We start from the raw sequence: 11,419 nt of genomic DNA, 5'->3' as shown, positions 1-11,419 counted from the left end.
ATATTCAATAATATTGATATAAGCAACTTAATGTATCTCATTTTAATCTTAAATAACTCAATTAATTTTGTTTGCAATGAGTATTTTTATTAACAACTTGTTTAATTTACAAATATTTAATTTTTCTCTCCTAAAAAAAATTATGTGTAATTCGATCTATCTAATTTTAAGCATATCAAAATCATGAGTATTAGTTGTTTATATAAATAACTCGATCTATCTAATTTTAAGCATATCAAAATCATATATAATAAACTCATGAGTACTATTTGTTTATATAAGTAACTCTATTTAATTTTAAGCATATCAAAATCACATATAATAAACTAAAATAATATTTTTTTGTTAAGCAACTCCCAATGTAGATAGTCTAATAAATTCTTTTATTAATAGAACATATCATTTTCAATTATGTGACCAATATAAACTTGTACAACTATATTATAAGATTTTAATGGCCAAACATTAGTAATATTAAACAATTTTACATTATTATTCAATCACAAATAATCATTTATATAACTTTTAAGTTTGCTATTATAAAAATCAACAAACTTATTACACATTGATTTATTGATTAGATGAATATATAAAACTATTACACTATTAATGCATATTCTTTTTTTTTTTTTACATTTTAATATTAGCAAACATGTTTTGATACTTTTATTTGTTTCTTATCTCATAAAATGAGTATTTTAATTTGTATTGTAGGCGTGAAAAATGTAATTAATTTAGATATTTGTTTACATAATTTAATTATTTTAATTTTTATTATTGATAGTTGTGAGTGACAAATAGAAATAAATTTTCAAAAAAAATTGTCATTATTGATCCATCCTAATTTTCCATCCTGAGTCCTTCCCTAGTTACATAGTTAATAAAAAAACAAGTCTAACTTATAAGATTAGTTTAATGGTTGAAAGAAATGGTGAATTTGAATCCCTCTTATTAACAAAAAATAATAAATAAATAAATAACTAGCACTGAGTTTTAAAAAAATTGAGTTATGTCAACCTAATATACAGAAAATTAGCATTTTTATAGTCAAAGATCATCATGGTTTCTTTCTCGTTGCCTTGTCTCCATCTACTTTTAGATAAAATTTCACCATGCAGAAATCATTATCAACTACATGCATGATTTGAATTTTATTTTAAATGAAAATCGAATGAAAGCAAAAATCATATATATTTTTTAAATTTAGTTTGGGTGATTTTTCGAAGAAAAATCGAAGAAAGGCGAACCACAAATATTTTTAGTATCAGTTTTAGTTTTAGTCTTATAAATGAAAGAATGGAGATATTAACTTTTAACTAAAAATTAGACCTAAACCACTACATAAAAAAATAGACTTAAACCAATAATTCAACGTCATCATTTCTAAACATGATGACTTTTTTTCTTAAAAAAAATACATAAATTTATATAAAAAAAATTGTTACGCACTGCTCGGTCTAGATTGACTGAGCTAATTAATAGGGCTTAGAACATTAATTAAATTTTTTTTTGTGAAGATCACAAAAGAGTTTAAAAAAATCATAAATAATATAATTTTATATATATCAATAAAAAATTCAGTTTAATTCTTTAATCAATACTCTAAAGTCACTAATTATTATTTGCCAAAAAAATATGATTAACACTATTTTAGTATTTTTATATTCATCTAAAAAATATTAATATAGCAGTAAAAAAATTAATATAAATTCATGTATATAATTTATTTTTCTGAGATATGTATATGAGTGTTTAAATAAAAAGGAAAATAATTAATTTACTACTTAATATTTAGGTTATGTATACTCCTTGGTCTTTAAATTTTAAAAAATATGCAATGTGATTCTTGAACATTTTTAAGTATTCATTTCTATCATTAATTTTCCATCAAATATTAATGAAAAATGTGTCTTTTTTTCTTAAAAATTAATTTAGGACTAAACCATGGTTGAATGTAAGTGAGAAATAATAAATTAAGAGATCGTTTGTTTACGTTTTCTATTTTTTTTTGTTTCCAAAAATTTATATAAAAAATAGAAACAAAAAAAATGTTTTTTTTACTGTTGCTAGAAAATAAAAATAAAAAATCATTTTTAATATTAACATAAATAAAATAAAATGAATTTTTTTTCTTTGATCAAATATTTCCGTAACTGTCCATTGTATTAAACTATCAATAACGCTCTCTATTTTTTTTGTGAAGATCAATGGTACTAGTAAATCTTTGTATTTGTTTTATATATATATATATTTTAATGAAGATCATTAATTCTCTGTATTTTATTTATATTCTTTTTGTGAAGATCAATTAAATACATTGAATCCAAAACTATGAAGTGGAGTCACAAGGTGAAGCCATCTACCCCAAATAGTGGGAGTTACAAATTGAGAATTTGACTTGCTGACCAGCTACTACTATATCTAATCCCTCATATTCCCCATAATACCCCTGAATCTTTGAATAGACGAAAATACCCTTCCCCAACAACCCCCTTCCTTTATAAACTGTCATATCCCTATTCTACGTTAGACCATTGTCAGTGTTTGCGAGATCATAGATAGACACACACACAACCACAATGGCTGCCACTGCTTCCAACTCTCTCCTTTGCACCAAAACGCTAGTCCCAACCCTCCCTTCTTCCTCCAACAACCTCAACAACAGCAACCAATGCTCCTCCTTTCCCAGGCCCAGGCCCAGGCCCATCCAGGCCCTGAACAACTCCGTGACTGTAATAACCGACAAGAAGTGCGAGGCAAAGTGGGTGGTGGACAGCTGGAAGTCCAAAAAGGCTCTTCAACTCCCGGAATACCCGGAGCAAGAGAAGCTCCAGTCGGTGCTCAAGAGCCTGGAAGCCTTCCCTCCGATTGTGTTTGCCGGAGAGGCCCGCAACCTCGAGGAGCGCCTCGCCCAGGCTTCCATGGGAAACGCGTTCCTCCTCCAGGGCGGAGACTGCGCTGAGAGCTTCAAGGAGTTTCATGCAAATAACATTCGTGACACCTTCAGACTCCTCCTCCAAATGAGTGTCGTCACCATGTTCGGAGCCCAAGTGCCTGTCATTAAGGTAATACCGTAGTTTCAAAAACCAAACTGATGATCGACTTGGCCAAAGACACTGGATCAATGTCTTGTTGAACTCCACGTTTGACTGCTTGTTTGTGTTTTAATTAGGTGGGAAGAATGGCGGGTCAATTTGCGAAACCGAGATCGGAAGCGTTTGAGGAGAAAGACGGGGTGAAACTCCCAAGTTACAGAGGAGATAATGTGAATGGAGATGCTTTCGAGGAGAAAACGAGAATTCCTGATCCTGAAAGAATGATAAGATCATACAGCCAATCTGCTGCGACTCTCAATCTTCTGAGAGCATTTGCGACGGGAGGATATGCTGCTATGCAAAGGGTTAGCCAATGGAATTTGGACTTCACGCAACACAGCGAGCAAGGAGACAGGTACGTCCTATGAAAACCTTTTCTTTTTTCTTCAATCTGTGCATCTTTTTTATTTTTTCTTGAACTTTTTTTTTATTTTATCTTTTTATTAATTATTTTCCTAGTCTATCCTTACTTCTTATCTTGTTCTATACATTTTTATTATATCTATGATACCAAACAAACCTACCAGCTTTTCTACGTAACCAAATAAACCCTACCAGCATTTAGTCATGATTTTTATTCCTCAAAATAGGGTTGAACAACCTTTTTCTTCTTCAAAATTGTGTTATGTGTACAGTGTCAATGTCTCTCGTCGATCAAAACACGATAGATTAAAATTTTAATTTTAATAAAATTAATTTTAAACGCGCCCTAGCTTTATTATTATTTAAGAGTTTTATAATTAATTTTACTCTATTATTATTTAAATAAAATAAATCTAATTGTAGAATATTCGTCATATATAAATATTTTTTGGAACAACATATAAATAAAATATTTGTTTTGATGTTTTTTAATTTAATTCTAAATAAATTTATTATTTTGTTTTTTTTAATTCTAAATAAATTAATACGATCTCATTGTTTTTCATAAAAAAAATTCAAGGGACCTTATTGCCACCATGCCATGTCATATTAATAAATAAAGTTAAATAATTTAATAAAATTATTTTTTAGAGGAATTTAATAACATGATTAAATATTATTAAATGTTTCTGTTACATTCATGTCTATAGTTCCCTCTTTTTTTCCATAATTAATGTTTGAAACATCCCACTAACTCCTCTCAGTTTTTCTCTATGTCTCTTCCTATCATATTAAAAATCTTATTATTCTTATATTTTTTATTCTATTTCTAGGTGTTTAGGAGTTTGAGGTGATAATTAAACTTTTTCTTAATGTTTACTATCATTTCCATGATTTGGCTCCCTTGTGCACTTTCCTTTTATATCACATTTTTCGGTTTATAGGTACATAACATCTACAATGCACATCTTGTACTGGTTTATCTAATTCTAACGAGGTAAAAAGAGAAAAAAATGATTAAATTAAAAAATTTAGTCGTTGCACTACAGCTACTTGTTTGTTTGAAGTCCCTATGAGAAAAAGTTCTTCATTCAAGTCTTTGCATAAAAAATGTTTTTTTTTTTTTTTTGTATGGCAGGTACCTAGAGCTTGCTCGCCGAATTGATGAGACCCTTGGGTTCATGGCTGCTGCTGGCCTCACAATGGATCATCCTATAATGAAAACAACCGAGTTTTGGACTTCACATGAATGTTTGTTATTGCCCTATGAACAATCACTCACTAGGTTGGATTCAACTTCTGGTCTCTACTATGACTGCTCCGCCCATATGCTTTGGGTTGGTGAACGGACTAGACAGCTCGATGGTGCTCATGTTGAATTTCTAAGAGGGATTGCTAATCCCCTTGGAATTAAGGTTACTTTGGACATGCATGTTTCTTCTAAAAACAATTGCACTTTCATCTTATGAACGTGTACATGCATGCAGAACCATTCATTCTTATGCTTTGTATTTTGATATGTATCTTGATATATAGTGTAATGATTGATGAAATAAAATGGAACGATATTGCAGGTAAGTGATAAGATCGATCCAAAGGAGCTTATTAGACTAATAGAGATCTTGAATCCCCAGAACAAGCCAGGGAGAATAACTGTGATAACGAGGATGGGAGCTGAAAATACGAGGGCGAAACTTCCACATCTGATCAGGGGAGTACGCAATGCGGGACTAATTGTATGTTGGGTCAGTGATCCTATGCATGGAAACACCATAAAAGCTCCCTGTGGACTCAAAACTCGCCCCTTCCATTCCATCATGGTACAATATTATTGTCACTGATTCTCTTTTGATTGATTATAAGAGAGTCGTGCATGCTTTTCAAAACATACATTAAAATCGTGATAGTTATCATAATAAAACCGTATAATTGTTCTTAAAATCATCATGTCTTTTTGAGTTAAATCTAATTATCTGAAAGGCTTTGAGAAACAATTAACATCAATGTTTGTAATTGATGAAGTATCAAGTAGACATATTTTTATTGGCTTTAATGCATGGTTGTGGCTGCCTGCCGATCGCGAGTAGTTGTTGAAAGTTTGATATCTAAACTAGCCTGAATGGTTGGTTACCAAACCTGAAGGTTATATATACTATTTAGAACCAGGATTAGTAGGTCAGAAAACATCTGTTTGTAGCTAGCGGCTGATAGTGAAGTGAAGTATGATAGCTTATATATTTGGTTATTTGATAAACAGAGTAAGAAATGTCATTGTAGAGTTGGACTGCATTTCTTTATCAATCAATAGAATCCATGTGTAGAGACTAGGGGCCCTCTTTAGGTATTTAGGGGTCTAAGCCCAAATTTTTTAAAGAAATTTAAAATAATATTAAAAATCAATTTTATATTAATTTTTTAGATCTCTAAGGTATTAAAATTATTTATTAATGCTTTATAATCAAATTATTTTAATATGTGCATATATGTTGCTGCATGTGTGTTTGTTGTAATCTATAGTTTTATACCTTTCAATTTCACTTTCAATTATTTATTTATCTCATCAATTAATTATTAAAATATTAAAACTTAACAAATGTGTTCATTATCTTGCTATCTACATAATCATGGTAGAGACAAATAAAACATAGTTTGGTAATATTTAAAATCTCTTCAATCTCCAAAAAAAAAAATCTATCATTTGAAAAAATAGATTTAATATATATTTAATCAAGTCATGTTGAGATATAATATTTTAAATTTATATAAAAATTAATATTTCTTCTCTCAAAATTTACTTCCAAACACATTATTATCTATTTTTTGGGGGGGAATATAAGAAGCATATGAGAGTAAAGGAGACGAAAACCATCTCATTTTAAGGTAAGGTGTTGTGAATTCCTGTGCCACAAAGGATAGCTGGCTACAGAAATCAAACTTAAGGTTTTCATTTTCCAATCCCAAATTGAACCAACCTTGATTGATTTTGAATTTTAATTCTTGCCAATTTTAGAGAACCCAACATCATATGTCTGCCAACCTTGATACTTGATTCTTGATGCCACTAATTTATATTTTCACTTTTCAATCACCACTTGAACCAACATTGACCGATTTTGAACATTAATTCAAAACCAACTTTAGAGAAAGCAACATCATATGACTGTCAACCTTGATAGTTGATATTTGATTATTGATGCCTCTAATTTATTGATGCCTCTAATTTATATTTCCCCCTAATGGGACAGGAGGAGGTGAAATCATTCTTCGACGTGCATGAACAAGAAGGAAGCCACCCAGGTGGGGTTCATCTAGAGATGACAGGTCAGAATGTGACTGAGTGCATTGGTGGGTCAAAGATGGTCACCTTTGATGATCTCAGCTCACGCTACAACACTCACTGTGACCCCAGGCTTAATGCTTCACAGTCTCTTGAGCTTGCTTTCATCATTTCTGAACGCCTCAAAAAGAATAGGATCGGGTCAAATCTGAACAATGTTTTTTCTCTATAGAATGGCTTTGCTCCTTTTCCTTAAGTTTTATATATATGGACGCAACCAACAATGTTATTGAATAATGTTTTGTGGATAGGAGAGGAGATAGGTATAATAGGTAGCATGTTAAGAAAAGAGAAATAGAGAAATAATTAAGGAAGATCAAATGACTGTTTTGTATTAATGAAGTATCCATGAATGTTATTAAACTTGGACATGGACCATTTAGATATAAAGCTTGCATTGTGCACTTTATTTTATTCGTATATATTGACTAGTAAAGCAGTCATGTTTTTTAAATTAATTGGGTGTACATGCTATATATCGACGACTCCACCTAATCTACTTCTACATTAATCATTTTTCATGGCATTTTTATGGGTGTCAAGCTTATATTATTTTTGTGTATGCTTCCGGGACAAGTCCATCTCACGATGAAAGGAGATTAGATTGTTACTCTCAAATGTGAAAGAAGATATTTCTAAAAAGTAACTAATGAAATTACTCATGTTAATGCTTAAAGTTAAATAATCTAAATATATTAATAGGGTAAATGAATTTTTATAAAAAATTTTATACAAAAGCTTATTTATTTATCTTGCTATCCTTTATGACATGATATATGACGTGTGTTACAATTATTTTAGATTCTCATTGCATGATGAGAAAATAAAAAATGATAATTACAATATTCATAGTACAATCATATGCATGATACATGCATGTATACTTATCTTTAATTGAGGAACATGTTTATTAATATAAGACTGCTTTAAAGGATCTTTGATAAAACGTGTGAACATATGTTAAGGAAAAAGTATTTTTTTAAAATAAAATGCAAGCATGTAACATGTTAAAAAAAAAAAATATTTATGTAATTAATGAAAAAAGTAAATATTATTTTGTCAATCTTAATCAAATTTATGACCACCTGGTTGAATTTGTCGAGAACTCCAGTCATGAACTTTGAAATTGATCTCACAGGAAATCAAACAATATGGTTGTGACGTTGAGGAGTTGGAGTGCCTTCACAACTCTTATGCAAGTTTTCCCTAATAATATGATGTGCCGTTTTTTATTATTACTTTTCAGATGCCTAAAAAAATATTACCTTCCAAATTACTTTTTTTTAATATTACTTAAATATATTTATTTATCAATTTAAAATTTATTAGTATTGTTTTAATATTACAAACATGTCCTTTTTAAAAACATTCTACTAAAAAATATATATTTAATATTAAAAATGTATATTGACTTATTTAAATACTATACCAAATGTAAAGGGGAGGGCACATAGTCAACAAAAAGTTTTCTTCAAGGACAAGCTACTAGGTTGGCAGTGGCAGACACCATTGCTAAGGAGAGATCGATAACGTGGATTTAATTGGTAGAAATATGTTCAGGATTGAGTATGCAGAGGATGACAGGTTAAAGCCAAAATGTTATATTAATGACAGTTTGTTTATGTATCTTGGATTTTGTTTTATCTAGATTGATTCAACCTTGGTTTGGATTCATTCTCCAAGTTTAACTACAGAATATTGTGGTGAAAGTGTCCTTTTGGCATTGCCCACAACTGTTGAGAAACTAGTAATGGCAGACATATATAAGGACGATGGATGGATTAAGGGAAAGGTTTGCTAGAGTATATGTGGAAAAACCTTGATGATTCTGTGCGTTGTGCGGAAAACATGGTTTAGAAATCACTGGTTTGATATGGAATATAAAGGTTGGCATATGTTGTAAAGAGATGTGGCTTCTATTTCCACAATGTGAGAAATTATGCAAGAAATGAGGCGACACAAAAAGTGACGACGGTTGTTGGACCTAACCCTAAGACAAAAGGAGATGCGTACTAAAAAGAAACTGTTAGCCATGCAAACCCTAATGCAAAATTGGTGACGAACGTAATTAATGGGAAGCTTGATCTGTACGGTGATTGGTTGGTTGTTACTGAAGCCAAACGAAAATTCAAATCAAGACAAATGAGTTATGGAAGAAATGATGAGGGATGAAATTCTAGGAAGCCAAAATATAAAAATTGAAAATGTTAATTGAATTTCTTAAGCGCAAAAAATATAACTTCAAGTGCACATTTCTTAAGCACAAACATTATATTATTTTGGTAACAATGCAACCCTCAAACTTGAATCAAATACAAACTAACATGTGCAAGTAGTCTGCACAATACGATTCATCATTCATGTGTATGGATGCACAACACAAACAAAATTAACAAAAGAAAATTCCACGTCACAATCCCTTGTTAATCTAGTTGGAAGCTGCCAGGGGTTCACAATTCCCTTTATGTGGGTTCCCTTTGTCTTCAAAAGGTTTGTCACCTCCTCGTAACTATCCTACTCCTTCACCGCACTTGATTCTGCCTCCACAGCTAAATTCACAGCTTGTGAGTTCACCTAATTCCGATTTGAGGATGACAGCTCAGCAGCTTTCAAGCAACCGACTTGTCAACTTCAGCGTGTTTATTGGAGTGAAGATGAAGATAATGGTTTTTATTAAGTAAACAATGGAGATGCAACACCACCGTCGATACCTGTGAGGGTCGAGCGAGAGAGTGTGAGAGAAGGTCCAAGGAACGAGGAACGAGCAAGAGCAGTGAGAATTTCTAAATTCTCTCCTTTTAGTTAGAAATTAAAATTTCTTAATTTTAGTTAACTAAAATTTTTATTTGAAATTTATTGAATTTTAAAATCTTTCAAATAAAATATCAACAAATCAAATTAGAATTCCTTAATTTTAGTTATCTTAAAGAATTTTAAATTCCTGTTTAAATTACTTTCCTTATTTTAAATACTTCATTAAAATAACTTCAAATGGTGGAAAATGGAGTAGAAGTGGATGAAATTAATACTATTGATAAATTATAATAATATTAATTAATAGTAATATTATAAGCATGATTAGTATATTGATAAAAAAATTAAGAATCTAGTAAATATATATTTGAATATAAATTTAAATATTTTAAAAGAAGGTAAATTGAAAATATATGATATAAATATTTTGGGTCTAAGATGGGCTAACACGACGAAGGCTAGCGTGGGGTCCCACACGGGAAAAATAATGGTGTCCGTTAGATTTGTTAGTTTTTTAAATCAATGGCAAAGTTTTTCTTCTTTTTTATTTTTCTTTTACTTCTTCATTTTTTCGGATTTACCCCCATTCTTTCTCCATCTTCCAGTTACTCAGGGTCTCAGACCCTTGCCGCCGCCCAAAAATCAAACTTACACATTAGTACACCGCTCTTGCGGCCACAAGTGTCACGGCGGCGACGAGGAGATTCTCCTCAAACGCGAAGGCGAGCACAACACTAAGTTTTGATATCTAAAAGTTTTCATACCGCATTATGATAATCTCATCTGCAACATAGAACTCGTTTTGCGTCACAAATTCTTCCAATACAAACAAGATCTTGTTTATCTTTCACACAACTGATCCAGCAACGGAACCACACCGATAAAAAATTTCTGTCGAATCTCAGACCCTCTTCTCTTGTCTTCCAACTCTACTACCAAAATTGGACAAGGAACAGTCAGTGATGAATCGTCTCAATTCAAAATTCTCAGCGACGACAAGGGTTTTCATACCCACTATTTCCTCTCAATTTTTCCCCTTTTGTTTTGCTTGGTACTAAGTTCATCTATTGTGCGTCGGCAAGGGGTTTTGCAATTCTTTCAATGAAGCTTTGGTGTAGGCTGGTTTTGATGTGTGATTTGTTTTCTATTGTGGTGTTTTGATTTTATTGTAACAGCCATTGCTGTGCCGGATAGAGGTAGAGAAAGAAACAAGGCCAAGGAAGAAGGAGGTGGAGGGGGGAGTGCAGTCGTGGCACGAAGATACAGAGGGATGAATTTGGAAATTTAGAAAAAACAAAAGGAAAAAAATTTAAAAATTAATGGTTGATTTAGAAACTAATAAATAGCAACGGACAACGTTACTTTCTCATTTCGGGAGATCTATTTGGGTCTCACACGCTAGCCTCGGTCATATTAACACAGGAAAGCAAGAAGCATCCTTTTTCGTTATTCCCTTATATCAGGGAAAAAAACAATAATCTCTTTTCGTTATTCCCTTATATCAGAAAAAAAAAAATCTCTTTTCTTATTCTCACTTCTACTGCGTATACAACAGAGAATTTGAAATTTAATTATTTGTACATTGACCCCGGTCATTATTTATACTGGTGCAAAAAAGTCATCCTATATAACTTGAACCGAAAAATATAATTGTTATTAAAAGTTAAAATAAAATGATACAGTGATTATAATAGTTAAAGATAAAAATATTTTTAAAAAATAACACTAAATAAAATTATTTTCTTTACAATAGTTATAAATAATCATTAAAAACCGTTAAAAATTAAGCTGTAGCGTGGGAATAACGAAAACCGCGTACACAGTAAGGAAGGGACTTTAAAATAACCCAATTGTTTTATTTGATTAATTT

The 11,419-nt window shown here is 31.0% G+C and overlaps 1 protein-coding gene across 1 annotated transcript; it reads left to right on the top strand.

Annotated features, from left to right (window-relative positions):
• Window positions 1-2,360: 2,360 nt before the first annotated feature.
• On the top strand, window positions 2,361-7,185 carry LOC114415301 (phospho-2-dehydro-3-deoxyheptonate aldolase 1, chloroplastic-like). The gene is made up of 5 exons (XM_028379920.1): window positions 2,361-3,065; window positions 3,173-3,450; window positions 4,597-4,873; window positions 5,033-5,278; window positions 6,704-7,185. Exons 1-5 carry the CDS (start codon window positions 2,580-2,582, stop codon window positions 6,965-6,967), a joined length of 1,551 nt encoding a protein of 516 aa, XP_028235721.1. The 5' UTR covers window positions 2,361-2,579; the 3' UTR covers window positions 6,968-7,185.
• Window positions 7,186-11,419: the final 4,234 nt, after the last annotated feature.

This window comes from Glycine soja, chromosome 6, assembly GCF_004193775.1.
Source record: "Glycine soja cultivar W05 chromosome 6, ASM419377v2, whole genome shotgun sequence".
In the NCBI taxonomy this organism is placed as follows: domain Eukaryota; kingdom Viridiplantae; phylum Streptophyta; class Magnoliopsida; order Fabales; family Fabaceae; genus Glycine; species Glycine soja.
The sequence above is the reverse complement of the archived record's forward strand: the minus strand, read 5'-3'. Positions and strand labels throughout refer to the sequence as shown.

Coding starts and splice junctions, on each gene's coding strand:
- LOC114415301 (XM_028379920.1), top strand. CDS start 2,580: ATGGCTGCCACTGCTTCCAACTCTCTCCTTTGCACCAAAACGCTAGTC. Junction 3,066..3,172: donor CCCAAGTGCCTGTCATTAAG/GTAATACCGTAG, acceptor TGTTTTAATTAG/GTGGGAAGAATGGCGGGTCA. Junction 4,874..5,032: donor CTAATCCCCTTGGAATTAAG/GTTACTTTGGAC, acceptor ACGATATTGCAG/GTAAGTGATAAGATCGATCC.